This window comes from Dryobates pubescens, chromosome 33 (assembly GCF_014839835.1).
Source record: "Dryobates pubescens isolate bDryPub1 chromosome 33, bDryPub1.pri, whole genome shotgun sequence".
Classification (NCBI taxonomy): Eukaryota; Metazoa; Chordata; class Aves; order Piciformes; family Picidae; genus Dryobates; species Dryobates pubescens.
This window is the reverse complement of record NC_071644.1, coordinates 1,976,799-1,994,358: the sequence shown is the minus strand read 5'-3', so window position 1 is coordinate 1,994,358 and position 17,560 is coordinate 1,976,799. Positions and strand designations below refer to the sequence as shown.

The 17,560-nt window shown below is 60.9% G+C and overlaps 2 protein-coding genes across 2 annotated transcripts in view; one reads left to right on the top strand and one right to left on the bottom strand.

The window, feature by feature from the left end:
• The window catches only part of FBXO42 (F-box protein 42), an 88,509-nt gene that overhangs the window by 18,139 nt on the left and 52,810 nt on the right, over positions 1 to 17,560 (top strand). The window contains exons 2-3 of the mRNA XM_054175772.1: positions 11,872 to 12,138; positions 15,863 to 15,979. Coding sequence (XP_054031747.1) covers positions 11,889 to 12,138; positions 15,863 to 15,979 — 367 coding nt within the window. The 5' untranslated portion in view covers positions 11,872 to 11,888. The remainder of the gene's footprint in view (positions 1 to 11,871; positions 12,139 to 15,862; positions 15,980 to 17,560) is intronic.
• LOC128898821 (keratin-associated protein 10-8-like) lies at positions 6,897 to 7,604 on the bottom strand. Its single transcript, XM_054175647.1, has one exon. The coding sequence runs from the start codon at positions 7,602 to 7,604 to the stop codon at positions 6,897 to 6,899; it is 708 nt and encodes a 235-aa protein (XP_054031622.1).

Below are 17,560 nucleotides of genomic sequence, written 5' to 3'. Positions count from 1 at the left end.
CACCACCTCCCTGGGCAGCACATCCCAATGGCCAACAACTTTCAGTGAAGAACTTTCTCCCCACCTCCAGCCTAAACCTTCCTTGGCACAGCTTGAGACTGTGGCCTCTTGTTCTGGGGCTGGGTGCCTGCCTGGGAGAAGAGCCCAAGCCCCTCCTGGTTACAGCCTCCCTTCAGGGAGTTGTAGACAGCAATGAGGTGTTTGCAGCCAGGCTGGAGGTGGCTGTGAGCAACCTGCTGTGGTGTGAGGTGTCCCTGCCCATGGCAGGGGGTTGGAGCTGGCTGAGCCTTGAGCTCCCTTCCAGCCCTGACAGCTCTGTGCCTCTAGGAGTGCCAAGTGCAGTTAACCCTTGTGCTGCTCAGAGCCCCTCTGTGCCTGCAGCCCCAGCAGGCAGGCAGGGCTGGGTCCTCCACACACCTTTTGTTCCCTGGGTGAGAACATTGGGGAGAGGACTTCTTGACTTCACTTGTGTGTGTGGCATGTGAGAATGAACATTCCCTGGCATGCAGTGGCCTCTGACTCACTGCTCTTTCACAGCCTCCTTCTTTCCAGCCCAGCATTTTTTTTTCCCCCCCTGCAGGCTGTTTTTTTGCTGTCATTTTTGGTTGGTTGGGCTTTGGGCTTTGGTTTCAGTTGGTGGTTGGTTGGTTGGTTGGGTTTTTTCCTTCACCCTAAATTCTGTTGACTTTCAAAACAACCCCCAAAAAAAAACCCCAACCAACCAAGCAAGCACCAGGACAAACCCCCTGCAGGTTCAGGCACTTCTTAAACCAGCTGAGAGGCGTGGAGGAGAGGAGGTAGCTGAGGATGGGAACCACTGATGCCTCCCCTGCCTGCAGTCTGGGGTCCATGGGGCCAGGAGAGATGCCTGCAGGTAGGAGAAGCTTGGCTCAGGAGGGAGGGTTGGAGGAACAAGGCTGCCTGCTGGCTCTGCAGGGCTCTGAGAAGGGCTCAAACCACCCAGTGGGGTGTTCTGCCCTGGTGGTTCTACAGCTGGGTTTTGGGAAGGATTTTCTGCACTGGAAGGGATCTCAGGCATGGAATGGGCTGCCCAGGGCAGTGCTGCAGTCACCACCCCTGGGGGGGTTCAAGCAGCCTGTGGAGCTGGTGCTTAGGGACAGGGTTTCGTGGTGAGCCTGCAGTGCTGGGCTGAGGGGGGCACAGGGTGAGCCTGGGGGTCTCTTCCAGCCAGAGCTGTCTGGGAAGGAGTTCTTTCAGCAGGATGAACAGCAGGTTCTGCAAGAATTCAGGGGGAGGGAGAGAGAGAGAGAGAGGGAGAGGGGAAGATTGGGGTGCTCTGAAAGGAGGAGAAGAGGGCTGAAAGGTTTTTGCCAGCTGGCAGATGCTACTTTTAGGCAGGGCCAAGCAAACCTGATCAGTGCTGGCAGAGCTCTGCTTCCATTGCCCTTCTGTGTCTTTACCTGGTGTTTGAAGAGCTGCAGCTCCTCCTTGGAGGGGCTTCAGGCTTCCTTCTGCTCTGCCTCCTTGGAGGGGCTTCAGGCTTCCTTCTGCTCTGCCCTCCTTGGAGGGGCTTCAGGCTTCCTTCTGCTCTGCCCTCCTTGGAGGGGCTTCAGGCTCCTTTATGCTCTGCCTCCTTGGAGGGGCTTCAGGCTCCTTTCTGCTCTGCCCTCCTTGGAGGGGCTTCAGGCTTCCTTCTGCTCTGCCTCCTTGGAGGGGCTTCAGGCTCCTTTCTGCTCTGCCTCCTTGGAGGGGCTTCAGACTCCTTTCTGCTCTGCCTCCTTGGAGGGGCTTCAGGCTCCCTTCTGCTCTGCCTCCTTGGAGGGGCTTCAGGCTCCCTTCTGCTCTGCCTCCTTGGAGGGGCTTCAGGCTCCTTTCTGCTCTGCCCTCCTTGGAGGGGCTTCAGGCTCCTTTCTGAACATCTTAAAATGCTTCTGCTGCTACTTCTCCTGGACCAGGAAGGCTGTGGGGTGCAGATATAAGATGATGCTTCAAGGGACAGGAGTTGGCCTCCTCTCAGTGATGGATTGAAGCAGGACAGGGCTCCTTGACCCATCCTGATGAGCTCATTGAGCTGTGTGTACTTTTGGACAGTGCCTGGCTGTGCAGATCCTTCAACTGTGGCATTTTGAGTGCTCAGAGATTCATTTTAGCCTGAGGAGAAGCTGAAGGCCATCTCAGTGTGTGCAGAGAGCACCTGGAGAGCCAGGAGATAAAAACCTTCCAGTACCTGAAGTGCTCCAGGAGCTGGGGAGGGAGTTTGGACAAGGGCTGGGAGTGCCAGGATGAGGAGGAATGGATTGAAGCTGGAAGAGAGGAGATTGAGAGTGGAGATGAGGAAGCAATTCTTTCAAGTGAGGCTGGGGAGACTCTGGCACAGGCTGCCCAGGGAGGCTGTGGCTGTCCCCTGCCTGGAGGTGTTGAAGGCCAGGCTGGATGAGGCCCTGAGCAGGCTGTGCTGGTGGGAGGGGTCCCTGCCCATGGCAGGGGCTGGAGCTGGATGAGCTTTAGGATCCCTTCCCACCCACTCTGTGAATCTGTGAGGAAGCAGCTCCTGCACCCCCCCAGGTGCAAACAGGAGAGAACCACAGAGTACCTCTGCTGGGAAGAGACCTCCAAGCTCATCCAGTCCAGCTCCCAGCTCTGCAGGCTCACCACCAAACCATGTCCCTGAGCACCAGCTCCACAGCTGCTTGAACACCCCCAGGGGTTGGCTCCAGCACTGCCCTGGGCAGCCCAGTCCAAAGCTGGGGAAGCCTTCCAGTGCAGTATTGCTTCCCACCCAGCCTGCACTGCTCCTGGAAATCACTGGGGTGGGATTTTCTGCCATGGATCTGCTGCATAGTTGATGACAGGAGCTGGCTGGGATGCTGGAGCTCTCCTTCATCACTTTCCTTTTTCCTTCCCCACTGTTGGGGCAGGCTCAGAGGCCACAGAGCTTTTGAGATGCAGGGCTGGTTGTTCCCAACCTGCTGGCCCCATGCCCTAGCAGCCAAGTCCACATCTGTGGCAGGTCAGGCTTGAAGGGTTCTGTTGACAGCCTCTTGTCTTTGGGGAGCTGAGTTCACTGCCAGCTGTTTTCCTCCAGCAAAATAAGCACAGGGTGGGTGTGGAAGCTCCCAGGGTGGTGATTTCTGCTGCTCTAATGCTTAGAAGATGCTGATCTGGCAAAGCAGCTGCACTTAATGGGTGAAATAGTCATCAAGAGGCTGGGGAGGCCAGGCACAACTCAGCTGCTCCAGCCCCAGCTCTGTGCTGCTGGAGGCAGTGAAGGGTTTCCCTTCTCCTCCTGCCTGCTTGAGATGAGCCTCAGAGCTGCTTTCCTAACCCCCAAGCTGTCATCAGCTTGCTGTGTTGGGTTGTTCCCAGACCTGCTCTAGAGTAGAATAGAGTAGAGTAGAATAAACCAGGTTGGAAGAGACCTTCAAGATCATCCAGTCCAACCTCTCACCCAGCACCAGCTGATCAACCATGGCACCAAGCACCCTATCAAGTCTCCTCCTGAGCACCTCCAGGGATGGGGACTCCACCACCTCCCTGGGCAGCACATCCCCATGGCCAATCTCTCTCTGTGTAGAATTTCCTCCTCACCTCCAGCCTGAACCTCCCCTGGCACAGCTTGAGACTGTGTCCTCTTGTTCTGGGGCTGGGTGCCTGGGAGAAGAGATCAACCCCCAGCTGGCTCCAACCTCCCTGCAGGGAGTTGCAGAGAGCAAGAAGGTCTCCCCTGAGCCTCCTCTTCTCCAGGCTGCCTCAGCCTCTCCTCCCAGGGCTGTGCCCCAGACCCCTCCCCAGCTCTGTTGCCCTTCTCTGGACACCTTCCAGCAGCTCAACCTCTTTCCTAACCTGAGGAGCCCAGAACTGGACACAGGACTCCAGGTGTGGCCTAAGCAGTGCTGAGCACAGGGCACAAGGACTTCCCTGCTCCTGCTGGCCACACTCTTCCTGCTGCAGGCCAGGATGCCCTTGGCCTTCTTGTCCCCCTGGGCACACTGCTGGCTCCTGTTCAGCCTACCATCAACCAGTACTCCAGAGGCTGGGATTGAATGCCTGGGAAGATTCCTTTGCCAGCTGGGTCTTCATTCCTGCACCTCCAGTCTCTTCAGTGGTGCCCAGGGACAGGCCAAGGGGCAATGGGCACAAACCAGAACCCAGTTCTAGTTTGAGGGGAAACTTCTTTGGGTTGAGGGTGCTGAGCCCTGGAGCAGGCTGCCCAGAGAGGCTGTGGAGTCTCCTGCTTTGGGGACTTTCAAGACCCATCTGGACAGGACCTTTTGGAGTATGGCATGAAGAGGCAAGGTGTCCTTGAAGCTCAAGAAGGGGAGATTGAGACTGCAGATGAGGAAGAAGTTCTTTCAAGTGAGGGTGGGGAGACTGGTACAGGTTGCCCGGGGAGGTTGTGGCTGCCCCTTCCCTGGGGGTGTTTAAGGCCAGGCTGGATGAGGCCTTGAGCAGCCTGGGCTGGTGGGAGGTGTCCCTGCCCATGGCAGGGGGCTGGAACTGGAGGCTTTGTAAGGTCCCTTCCAACCCAACCCAGGATTCTGTGACCTAGCTGAGGTGACCCTGCTCTGGCAGGGAGCTTGGCCTCGATGATCTCTGCAGGCCCTTTCCAACCCCCACCATGCTGTGGTTATTTAAAGGGTAAGCAAAAGCTGTTGGGCAACAGAGATCATCCTCAGCTTCTCCACCTCAGCAGCACAGCAGATGTCTTGTGTGAACCTGTTGAGCTGAGGCTTATGTTCAGTGTTGTCACCCTGCTGGTGTCCCTTTGTACCTGAGCTGGCTGCAAATGAGCTTCTCTGCTTTCCCACTGCAGCTTTCAGTTGTGAAACACTTTCTGCTCCACCTGGGTAGATGTTTCTCCTCCTGGCTTTTCCCAAGCTGTCAGATAGGCACCAGCAGGTTTGGGCCAGAGTGGCTGGAAAGCAGCCTGGTGGAAAAGGATCTGGGGGTGCTGGTGGATGGCTGAACAGGAGCCAGGTTGGGCCCAGGTGGCCAAGAAGGCCACCAGCATCCTGGCCTGGGTCACAGCCAGTGTGGGCAGCAGGAGCAGGGCAGGGAGGGTGCCCCTGGACTGGGCACTGCTGAGGCCACAGCTGGAGCACTGGATTCAGATCTGGGCACCACAGGACAGGAGGCACTAAGGGGCTGGAGGGTGTGCAGAGAGGAGCAGCAAGGCTGGGGAGGGGTTTGGAGGGCATCATAGAGGAGGCTGCGGGGAGACCTCCTTGCCCTCTGCAGCTGCCTGAAAGGAGGTTGGAGCCAGGTGGGGGTTGGGCTATTCTCCCTAGTATGAAGTCATAGACAAGAGGAAATGACCTGAAATTGTTGCAGGGGAGCTTTAGGTTGGACATGAGGAACAATTTCTGACCTGCAAGGGTGGTCAGGGATAGGAGCAGGCTGCCCAGGGAGGTGGTGGAGTACCCTGCCCAGGAGGTGTTCAGGAAGGCCCTGTCCATGGCACCTGGGGCCATGGCTTGGTGGCCATGGTGGGGTTGGGTTGCTGGTTGGAGTGGATGACCTTAGAGGGCTTCTCCCACCCAACCCTGATCCTGTGCTGCCTGTTGGTGATGGTTGTCAGAGCCTCTGAACTTCCACTCTGACCTTTCAGCTTGATGCTTCCCTTGTGCTGCTGATCTGCAGCAGTGTGGGGTGCAGCAGCGTGGGGCGCAGCAGTGCGTGGGGCACAGCAGCACATGGGGCACAGCAGTGTGGGGCGCAGCAGCACGTGGGGCGCAGCAGCATGTGGGGCGCAGCAGCGTGGGGCGCAGCAGCGTGGGGCTCAGCAGTGCGTGGGGCTCAGCAGTGCATGGGGCTCAGCAGCATGTGGGGCGCAGCAGCGTGGGGCGCAGCAGCGTGGGGAGCAGCAGCGTGGGGCTCAGCAGCGTGTGGGGCACAGCAGCGTGGGGCGCAGCAGCGCGTGGGGCACAGCAGTGTGGGGCACAGCAGCGTGGGGTGCAGCAGCGCATGGTGTGCAGCAGTGCATGGGGCACAGCAGTGCGTGGGGCGCAGCAGTGTGGGGCACAGCAGCGTGGGGTGCAGCAGCGCATGGTGTGCAGCAGTGCATGGGGCACAGCAGTGCGTGGGGCGCAGCAGTGTGGGGAGCAGCAGCAGTGTGGTGCACAGCAGCGCGTGGTGCACAGCAGTGTGGGGCACAGCAGCGCAGTGCACAGCAGTGCGTGGAGCAGCAGCACGTGGTGTGCAGCAGTGTGTGGGGCACAGCAGTGTGGGGCACAGTAGCGCAGTGCACAGCAGTGCGTGGGGCAGCAGCACGTGGTGCAGCAGTGTGTGGGGCACAGCAGTGTGGGGCACAGCAGCGTGGGGTGCAGCAGCGCATGGTGTGCAGCAGTGCATGGGGCACAGCAGTGCGTGGGGCGCAGCAGTGTGGGGCACAGCAGCGTGGGGTGCAGCAGCGCATGGTGTGCAGCAGTGCATGGGGCACAGCAGTGCGTGGGGCGCAGCAGTGTGGGGAGCAGCAGCAGTGTGGTGCACAGCAGCGCGTGGTGCACAGCAGTGTGGGGCACAGCAGCGCAGTGCACAGCAGTGCGTGGAGCAGCAGCACGTGGTGTGCAGCAGTGTGTGGGGCACAGCAGTGTGGGGCACAGTAGCGCAGTGCACAGCAGCGCGTGGGGCAGCAGCACGTGGTGCAGCAGTGTGTGGGGCACAGCAGTGTGGGGCACAGCAGCACGTGGGGCACAGCAGCGCGTGGTTCACAGCAGTGTGGGGCGCAGCAGTGCGTGGTGTGTGGCAGTGTGGTACGCAGCAGTGCGTGGGGCACAGCAGTGTGGGGCGCAGCAGTGCGTGGGGCACAGCAGTGTGGGGCGCAGCAGCGCGTGGGGCGCAGCAGTGCGTGGGGCACAGCAGTGTGGGGCGCAGCAGTGCGTGGGGCACAGCAGTGCGTGGGGCACAGCAGCGCGTGGGGCACAGCAGCGCGTGGTTCACAGCAGTGTGGGGCGCAGCAGTGCGTGGTGTGCGGCAGTGTGGTACGCAGCAGTGCGTGGGGCACAGCAGTGTAGTGCACAGCAGCGCGTGGGGCGCAGCAGCATGGGACGCAGCGGCATGGGGCACAGCAGCGCGTGGGGCACAGCAGCATGTGGTGGGCAGCAGCACATGGGGCACAGTAGCACGTGGGGCACAGCATTGTGGGGCACAGCAGCGCGTGGGGCACAGCAGTGCGTGGTGGGCAGCAGCACATGGGGCACAGTAGCACGTGGGGCACAGCAGCGCATGGGGCGTCGCAGCGCGGGGCGCAGCAGCGCGTGGGGCGCAGCAGTGTGCAGCGCACAGCAGCGCGTGGGTCGCAGCAGCGTGTGGTACACAGCAGTGTGGGGCGCAGCAGCGTGTGGGGCGCAGCAGTGTTCAGTGCACAGCAGCGCGTGGGGCGCAGCAGCATGTGGGGTGCAGTAGTGTGGTACACAGCAGCACGTGGTGGGCAGCAGCGCATGGGGCACAGCAGCATGTGGGGCACAGCAGCATGTGGTGGGCAGCAGCACGTGGGGCACAGTAGCACGTGGGGCACAGCAGTGCGTGGTGGGCAGCAGCACATGGGGCACAGCAGCGTGTGGGGCACAGCAGCGCATGGGGCGTCGCAGCGCGGGGCGCAGCAGCGCGTGGGGCGCAGCAGTGTGCAGTGCACAGCAGCGCATGGGTCGCAGCAGTGTGGTGCACACAGTGTGGGGCGCAGCAGCGTGTGGGGCGCAGCAGTGTGGGGCGCAGCAGCGCGTGGGTCGCAGCAGCGTGTGGTACACAGCAGTGTGGGGCGCAGCAGCGCGTGGGGCACAGCAGTGTGGGGCGCAGCAGCCCGTGGTACACAGCAGTGTGGGGCGCAGCAGCGCGTGGGGCGCAGCAGAGCGTGGTGCACAGCAGTGTGGGGCGCAGCAGTGCGTGGGGTGCAGCAGTGTGGTACACAGCAGTGTGGGGCGCAGCAGAGCATGGTGCACAGCAGTGTGGGGCGCAGCAGAGCGTGGTGCACAGCAGTGTGGGGCGCAGCAGCCCGTAGTACACAGCAGTGTGGGGCGCAGCAGAGCGTGGTGCACAGCAGTGTGGGGCGCAGCAGCACGTGGGGCGCAGCAGAGCATGGTGCACAGCAGTGTGGGGCGCAGCAGCGTGTGGGTCGCAGCAGAGCGTGGTGCACAGCAGTGTGGGGCGCAGCAGCACGTGGGGCGCAGCAAAGCATGGTGCACAGCAGTGTGGGGCGCAGCAGCGTGTGGGTCGCAGCAGAGCGTGGTGCACAGCAGTGTGGGTCGCAGCAGAGCGTGGTGCACAGCAGTGTGGGGCGCAGCAGAGCATGGTGCACAGCAGTGTGGGGCGCAGCAGTGTGGGGCGCAGCAGCACGTGGGGTGCAGCAGTGTGGTACACAGCAGTGTGGTACACAGCAGCGTGGGGTGCAGCAGAGCATGGTGCACAGCAGTGTGGGGCGCAGCAGAGCGTGGTGCACAGCAGTGTGGGGCGCAGCAGAGCATGGTACACAGCAGTGTGGGGCGCAGCAGCGCGTGGGGCGCAGCAGAGCATGGTGCACAGCAGTGTGGGGCGCAGCAGAGCATGGTGCACAGCAGTGTGGGGCGCAGCAGAGCGTGGTGCACAGCAGTGTGGGGGCGCAGCAGCACGTGGGGCGCAGCAGAGCATGGTGCACAGCAGTGTGGGGCGCAGCAGCGTGTGGGTCGCAGCAGAGCGTGGTGCACAGCAGTGTGGGTCGCAGCAGAGCGTGGTGCACAGCAGTGTGGGGCGCAGCAGAGCATGGTGCACAGCAGTGTGGGGCGCAGCAGTGTGGGGCGCAGCAGCACGTGGGGTGCAGCAGTGTGGTACACAGCAGTGTGGTACACAGCAGCGTGGGGTGCAGCAGAGCATGGTGCACAGCAGTGTGGGGCGCAGCAGAGCGTGGTGCACAGCAGTGTGGGGCGCAGCAGAGCATGGTACACAGCAGTGTGGGGCGCAGCAGCGCGTGGGGCGCAGCAGAGCATGGTGCACAGCAGTGTGGGGCGCAGCAGAGCATGGTGCACAGCAGTGTGGGGCGCAGCAGAGCGTGGTGCACAGCAGTGTGGGGGCGCAGCAGCACGTGGGGCGCAGCAGAGCATGGTGCACAGCAGTGTGGGGCGCAGCAGAGCGTGGTGCACAGCAGTGTGGGGTGCAGCAGAGCGTGGTGCACAGCAGTGTGGGGCGCAGCAGAGCGTGGTACACAGCAGTGTGGGGCGCAGCAGAGCGTGGTGCACAGCAGTGTGGGGTGCAGCAGCGCGTGGGGCGCAGCAGAGCGTGGTGCACAGCAGTGTGGGGCACAGCAGCGCGTGGGGCGCAGCAGAGCGTGGTACACAGCAGTGTGGGGCGCAGCAGAGCGTGGTACACAGCAGCGTGGTGCACAGCAGCGCGTGGGGCGCAGCAGTGTGGTACACAGAAGCGTGGGGTGCAGCAGCGCGTGGGGCGCAGCAGTGTGGTACACAGCAGCGTGGTGCACAGCAGCGCGTGGGGCGCAGCAGAGCATGGTGCACAGCAGTGTGGGGTGCAGCAGAGCGTGGTGCACAGCAGCGCGTGGGGCGCAGCAGAGCATGGTGCGCAGCAGTGTGGGGCGCAGCAGCGCGTGGTGCACAGCAGCGCGTGGGGCGCAGCAGAGCATGGTGCACAGCAGTGTGGGGTGCAGCAGAGCGTGGTACACAGCAGCGTGGTGCACAGCAGCGCGTGGGGCGCAGCAGTGTGGTACACAGAAGCGTGGGGTGCAGCAGCGCGTGGGGCGCAGCAGTGTGGTACACAGCAGCGTGGTGCACAGCAGCGCGTGGGGCGCAGCAGAGCATGGTGCACAGCAGTGTGGGGTGCAGCAGAGCGTGGTGCACAGCAGCGCGTGGGGCGCAGCAGAGCATGGTGCGCAGCAGTGTGGGGCGCAGCAGCGCGTGGTGCACAGCAGCGCGTGGGGCGCAGCAGAGCATGGTGCGCAGCAGTGTGGGGCGCAGCAGCGCGTGGTGCACAGCAGCGCGTGGGGCGCAGCAGAGCATGGTGCACAGCAGTGTGGGGTGCAGCAGAGCGTGGTGCACAGCAGCGCGTGGGGCGCAGCAGAGCATGGTGCACAGCAGTGTGGGGTGCAGCAGCGCGTGGGGCACAGCAGTGTGGTACACAGCAGTGTTCAGTGCACAGCAGCGCGTGGGGCGCAGCAGTGTGGTACACAGCAGCGTGGTGCACAGCAGCGCGTGGGGCGCAGCAGAGCATGGTGCACAGCAGTGTGGGGTGCAGCAGAGCGTGGTACACAGCAGTGTGGGGCGCAGCAGAGCGTGGTGCACAGCAGTGTGGGGCGCAGCAGTGTGGTACACAGCAGCGTGGTGCACAGCAGCGCGTGGGGCACAGCAGAGCGTGGTGCACAGCAGTGTGGGGTGCAGCAGAGCGTGGTACACAGCAGTGTGGGGCGCAGCAGAGCATGGTGCACAGCAGTGTGGGGCGCAGCAGCACGTGGGGCGCAGCCTGGAGAAGCTCCTGCCAGGTGCTGCCCTGTCTGCCCTTTGCGGCAGGCCGCAGCTCCGCGGCCGTGGCACTTGGGCTGTGGTTGGACTCGGTGGTCTTCAAGGGTCCCTTCCAGCCTTCATGGCTCTGTGACCCTGCAGCCTGCCCAGCTGGCGCAAAACCGCATCCAGCAGCGGCTGGCTGCCTGCCGCGCTGGGATGGCAATCACCGCAAGCTCCGCATGGTGTAAGAGGCTCGGGAAACTCCCAGCCCTCTGGGCTTTCGTTGTTGCTTTTAGCACAGCTCCACGGTTTTCCTTCTCCTCTTTTGAGTCTCCCGTTCCTTGATCCCTGGGACTCTGAGCTGCCTGCTGTGTAACGCAGCCTGCTGGCAGCTCCCCTCACAGCCTTTGGGTTTCAGCTTCTCTCTGTCACAACAGTGACTCTGAGAGGGGCTTCTGACAGGGAGGGGGCAACGTGCTGAGCAGCTGCTGGGCTGAGAAGTGCAAGCTGGTTCTGGATGTGGTCTCTCCCAAAGACTGACAGCCCCTTGGGTGTCCTGGAGCTGCTTCCTCAGGCAGCCCGATGGCAGTGGAGAGCGCTGCTGGCTAGCAGCAGCAAGAGAAGCACAGCCAGCAGGGCCAGGGAGGGGAGACCTTCTTGCTCTCTCCAACTCCCTGAAGTGAGGCTGTGGCCAGATGGGGGTTGGTCTCTTCTCCCAGGCAAGCAGCACCAGAACAAGAGGACACAGTCTCAAGCTGTACCAGGGGAGGTTTGGGCTGGAGGTGAGGAGAAAGTTCTTCCCAGAGAGAGTTGTAAGCCATGGGGATGTGCTGCCCAGGGAGGTGGTGGAGTCCCCACCCCTGGAGGTGTTCAAGAGGGGATTGGATGTGGCACTTGGTGCCGTGGTTTAGTCATGAGGTCTGTGGTGCCAGGTTGGACTTGGTGAGCTTTGAGGTCTCTTCCAACCTTGGTGTTTCTGTGAGGGCCAGGAGAATGCTCAGGGGGTTGGAGCAGCTCTGCTAGGACCGGCTGAGGGAGCTGGGGCTGTGCAGCCTGGAGAAGAGGAGGCTCCAGGGAGACCTAACAGCAGCCTGCCAGTGCCTGAAGGGGGCTACAGGAAGGATGGAGAGAGACTGCTTGCAGAGGGCTGCAGGGACAGGACCAGGGACAATGGCTTCAAACCAGAGCAGAGCAGATTGAGACTGGATGTGAGGGACAAGTTCATCACTATGAGGGTGGTGGAGCACAGGGAGGTGCTTGAGGCTCCTTCCCTGGAGATACCCAAGGGGACGCTGGCTGAGGCCCTGGCAGCCTGCTCCAGCTGGGGGGGGTTGGACTGGAAGAGCTTTGGAGCTCGCTTCCAGCCTGGACCATTCCTTGATTTCCCAGCTGAGGAGCTGTGGTGTGCTGGCCACTGCTGGCAGGAGCATTCCTGCTGCTGTCAGCTGGCTTGGTGACCTTGCTGGTGTCTGTTTCGTGCCCCCTGCTGCAGGAGGGAAGTGGGATGCCATGGCCAGCTCCTCGGACAGCGACGACGAGGCCTTCATGGCCGTGGACGCAGACGAGAGCCTGGTGGAAGGGACGATGGAGCAGGAGGAGGAGCCACACCCTGAGCTGGAGCTGGAGGAGCCCAGGCACAACAGATCCATGGTGGAGCTCCCAGAAGAGGTCCTGGAGTACATCCTCTCCTTCCTTTCACCTTACCAGGAGCACAAGACTGCTGCCCTGGTCTGCAAGCAGTGGTATCGACTCATCAAAGGTACAGAAGCTGTAACCAGAGCCTGGGCTGGGCTGGGGTTGGGGTTTTTCTCGTGGTGGCAGCGCAGATTGGGACCCCAGCTGCTCTTTGCTTTGCTTTGCTGCTGCTTTCCTCCTCAGACTCCAAAGCTGAACTGCTGCAAATTGCCAGGAAAGCAACAAATTGGCATCTCAGGCAGAGCAAAGCAGCCTCAGCCTCTGGGTTGCTTGCTCTGCTCAAAGCATTGCTGATGCTTCTGCCTAGGGTCAGGTGAGGGAACAAGAGGAAATGGCCTGAAATTGTGCCAGGGGAGGGTTAGGTTGGACATGAGGAACAATTTGTGTCCTGCAGGAGTGGGCAGGCACTGGCACAGGCTGCCCAGGGAGGTGGTGGAGTCCCCATCCCTGGAGGTGGTCAGGAAACCTGTGGCCATGGCACTTGGGGACACAGCTTGGTGGCCATGGTGGGGTTGGGTTGCTGGTTGGACTGGATGATCCTGGAGGGCTTTGCCAACCCAAACACTTCTGTGGTAATGACACCAAATCAAACCCCTCAGCTGGGGCAATGCTTTGAAGCTGAGGCAGATCAGGGTTAGAGTGGAGTGGAGCTTTATAGCCCAGATCTCCACAGCAGAGCAGCTCTGCACTGCTTGCCAGAGAAGCTAAGAATGGGTTGGGTTGGAAGGGGTCTTACAGATCTTCCAGTTCCAACCCCCTGCCATGGGCAGGGACACCTCCCACCAGCACAGCTTGCTCAAGGCCTCATCCAGCCTGGCCTTGAACACCTCCAGCAGGAGGCAGCCACAGCCTCCCTGGGCAGCCTGTGCCAGAGTCTCCCCAGCCTCACTTGAAAGAATTCCTTCCTCATCTCCAGTCTCAGTCTCCCCTCTCCCAGCTCAAAGCCACTGTTCCTCATCCTGTCCCTCCCAGCCCTTGTCAGAGGTCCCTCCTTGGCTCTCCTGGAGCCCTTCAGGTCCTGGAAGGCTGCTCTGAGGTCTCCCTGGAGCCTTCTCTTCTCCAGGCTGCACAGCCCCAGCTCTCACAGCCTTTTGAACACTCCCCATGCACTGCTGACCTTCCTCTCCTGCACCTCAGCCCCAGTTGCCACCATCCCATGTCTGATGTGCCTGTGATTGTGTTTTGTTCTATCTTACTGGGTAATTAACACCCCCAAGGCTGCTCCTCTGGGCTGGAAACAAAAGCTGTGGCTGGTTCCTGCAGCTCTGCTCAGGAGAAGTGCTGCAGCAAATCTGCATGAACCCAGATCTGCACATTGAGGCTTCCTGGAGGAGTAGCCTGGAGGGAGACATCCTGCACCTTGCCTCTGCTGCATCCATTCTGAAGCCTTGTGGAGACATTTCAATGCTAGACAGATGTGATAGGATAAATGAACAGCTGAGCTGCAGCAGGCAGCTGTGTGCTGGCTGCAGCCAGAGCAGGGTGGGCAGAGGGCAGCAGAGGGGATTCTGCTCCTGGACTCTGCTCTGCTCAGACCTCACCTCCAATCCTGCCTCCAGCTCTGCTGTCCCCAGCAGCAGAAGGACTCAGAGCTGCTGGAGGGAGCCCAGAGGAGGCCACAGAGATGCTCCCAGGGCTGGAGCAGCTCTGCTGGGAGCACAGGCTGAGGGAGCTGGGGCTGTGCAGCCTGCAGAGGAGAAGGCTCCAGGGGGACCTCAGAGCTGCTGCCAGGACCTGAAGGGATCCTGCAGGAAGGCTGCAGAGAGACTTTTGCTGAGGGGGTCTGAGCCAGGCCAAGGGGGAAGGGTTTGGAGCTGAGGCAGAGCAGGGTTAGAGTGGAGCTGAGGAAGAAGTTCTTCAGGGTGAGGCTGCTGAGCCTCTGGCCCAGGCTGCCCAGGGAGGCTGTGGCTGCCTCCTGCCTGGGCAGATTGGATGAGGCTTTGGGCAACCAAGCAGATGATCTCTGAGATTCCTTCCAGCCTGAGGAGAGGGACACAGCAGAGCTCTGGTTCAGGGTACATTGGGTGATTCCTGCTCTGTTTCTCTTGTGGGTGGGACCCTTTTTGTTTGGAAGCTCCATGAAGAACCCAACAGTTGAGGAGGAGCCTGAGCAGATCTGGAGGCCATAAAGATGATCAGAGGGTTAGGAACTTCTCCTGTGGGGCCAGGCTGGGAGAGTTGGGGCTGTTCAGTCTGGAGAAGAGAAGGCTCCAGGGAGGGCTTCGAGCTGCGTTTCAGTATTTGAAAGGGACCTACAGGAAGGCTGAGGAGGGACTGTTTGGAAGGGCCCATGGACCCTCAGAGGTCAAGTTCTGCACCCCCCCTGCAGTCAGCAGGGACACCTCCAACTGGAGCAGGCTGCACAGGGACACATCAAATCCAATCTTGAATGTCTCCAGGGATGGGGTCTCAGCCACCTCCCTGGGCAGCTTGTGCCAGTGTCTCCCCAGCCTCCCTGTGCAGAACTTCCTCCTGACCTCCAACCTAACTCTGCCCTGCTCCAGTTTCAAACCATTGCTCCTTGTCCTATCCCCACAGCCCCTTCTGAACAGCCCCTCCCCAGCAGCCCCCTGCAGATATTGAAATGCAGCTCTAAGGTTCCCCTGGAGCCTTCTCCTCTCCAGGCTGAACAGCCCCAGCTCTCTCAGCCTGGCCTCATAGCAGAGCTTCTCCAGCCCTCTGATCATCTTGGTGGCCTCTTCTGGACCCAAGCCAGCAGGTCCATGTCTCTCTTGTGCTGGGGGCCACAGAGCTGGGCACAATACTCCAGGTGAGGTCTTACCAGAGCAGAGCAAAGCAGAGAGGCAGAATCATCTCCCTCCACCTGCTGGCCTCCCTCCACCTTTTACAGAGGCTTTGCTTTCCCCAGCTGGAGCAGAGTGGATGTGTTCAGTGGGCCCTGCTGATTCCCCACATCCCCAGAGTCCTGCTGGGGTCAGAGTGGCTGAGAGCAGCCAGGCAGAAAGGGGCCTGGGGGGAGTGGTTGACAGCAGCTGAACAGGAGCCAGCAGTGTGCCCAGGGGGACAAGAAGGCCAAGGGCATCCTGGCCTGCAGCAGGAGCAGTGTGGCCAGCAGGAGCAGGGAAGTCCTTGTGCCCTGTGCTCAGCACTGCTTAGGCCACACCTGGAGTCCTGTGTCCAGCTCTGGGCTCCTCAGGTCAGGAAAGAGGTTGAGCTGCTGGAAGGTGTCCAGAGAAGGGCAACAAAGCTGGGGAGGGGTCTGGAGCACAGCCCTGGGAGGAGAGGCTGAGGGAGCTGGGGTTGCTTAGCCTGCAGAAGAGGAAGCTCAGGGGAGACCTTCTTGCTCTCTGCAACTCCCTGCAGGGAGGTTGGAGCCAGGTGGGGGTTGGTCTCTTCTCCCAGGCACCCAGCCCCAGAACAAGAGGACACAGTCTCAAGCTGTGCCAGGGGAGGTTTAGGCTGGAGGTGAGGAGAAAGTTCTTCCCAGCAAGAGAGATTGGCCATGGGGATGTGCTGCCCAGGGAGGTGGTGGAGTCCCCATCTGTGGAGATGTTCAAGAGGGGTTTGACATGGCACATGGAGCCATGGTTGAGTTGATCAGATGGTGCTGGGTGATAGGTTGGACTTGCTGATCTCTGAGGTCTTTTCCAGCCTTATTGATTCTCTGGTCAGGTCTCTTTAACCCTCCCACTTCCCCCAGCCTGTCGATAACCTAAGCACAGAGCTGCTCCGGAGCTGCTCTCAGGCTGCTTGTGCAACCTTGCAGGCAGGGCTCCTTCCTATGGTGCCCCAACTTCTGCTGACAGCTGGGTTTGCTTCCCCCCTAGGTGTGGCCCATCAGTGCTACCATGGCTTCATCAAAGCAGTGCAAGAAGGCAACATCCAGTGGGAGAGCCGCACCTACCCCTACCCCGGCACCCCCATCACCCAGCGCTTCTCCCACAGTAAGTAGCTCTGCTCCAGGCCTGCCAGCAGCCTGGGCACCCTCACTCCAGGGAGGACACTGAGGGATACTGCAGTGGGCCCAGAGAAGGGCAACCAAGTTTGGGAAGGGTCTGGAGAACAGGGCTGGGGAGGAGCAGCTGAGGGAGCTGGGGGTGGTGAGCCTGGAGGAGGCTGAGAGACCTCATGGCTCTCCACAGCTCCCTGAGAGGAGGTTGGAGTGAGGTGGGGCTTGGGCTCTTCTCCCAAGGAACAAATGATGGGACAAGAGGAAAGAGCCTCAGGTTGCCCCAGGGGAAGTTTAGGTTGGCCATGAGGAACAATTTCTTCCCCTTGAGGGCTGTCCAGGCCTGGCCCAGGCTGCCCAGGGCAGTGCTGCAGTCCCCAGCCCTGGAGGGGTTTCAGAGCTGTGGAGATGTGGTGCTGAGGGCCATGGTTTGGTGGTGCCCTGAGCAGTGCTGGGTTCCAGGTTGGATTTGATGATCTCAGAGGTCTCTTCCAGCCAAAATGACTCTGTGACCTGTGCTGGGGAGCTGCAGCCAAGGGCTGTGCACTGTGTCCCTCAGCACCCAGCAGTGTAACCAACTGCTCTGCCAGCACCAGGCACAAGGATTCAGTAGCTGCTCACCAGGGCTGTTGGCTTCTGGCTCCTAGGAAGAGTTCCTGGAGCTTGGGTGGGATTTTGGCTTCCTGCTTTTGCAGGTTGCACACAGAGCTTTCTTTCCACAGCCCCCTTTGGAGGCTGAGCTGTGTCCCCTTCAGCAGAAACCTCTCTTGGCAAGGGCTTGACTCTTGTGGCTATCAAAGCCACTGGGTTTGCTTACTCACAGCACTCAGGGATGTCCACTGGCTGCTGCTCCATCATCATCTGTGAGCAGTCTCATGGGGAGGAGGCTGAGCATGACTTGCCTCAAAATAAACCCCAGAGCTGCAGATGAGGAGCAAACACATTTGCTGACTGGGCAAAGCAATGCTGCTGCTCTTCTTTTGCACCTAGGTCAGGGCAAGCCTTGATGGCAATCCAGGCTGGGGGATGATGGTGAGGTTGAGAGCAGCCCTGCAGGAAAGGCCTTGCAGGGTGCTGCTGAGGGAGAAGCTGGGCAGGAGCCAGCAATGGGCACTGGCAGCACACAAGGCCAAGGGCAGCCTGGGCTGCACCCAAAGCAGTGTGGCCAGAGCTGGAGAGAGAGGATCCTGCCCCTCTGCTCTGCTTTGAGACCTCACCTGCAGGGCTGGGGCCAGCTCTGGGGCCCTCAGCACAAGAAGGATGTGGACCTGATCTTGCAGGTCCAGAGAAGGCACAAAGATGATCACTGGGCTGCAGAACCTCCCCTGTGGGGACAGGCTGGGAGAGTTGGGGCTGTTGAGCCTGCAGAAGAGAAGGCTCTGGGGAGACCTCAGAGCAGCCTTCCAGTACCTGAAGGGGCTCCAGGAGAGCTGGGGAGGAGCTGTTCAGAAGGGCCTGTGGGGAGAGGATGAGGGACAATGGTTTGAAACTGGAGCAGGGCAGATTAAGGTTGAACATCAGGAGGAAGTCCTGCACAGTGAGTGGTGGAACACAAGCAGGTTGCCCAGAGATGTGT

Bases quoted from the DNA above. Each gene is read 5' to 3' on its own strand.
- LOC128898821 (XM_054175647.1), bottom strand. From the start codon at position 7,604: ATGCGCTGCTGTGCACTGCACACTGCTGCGCCCCACGCGCTGCTGCGC.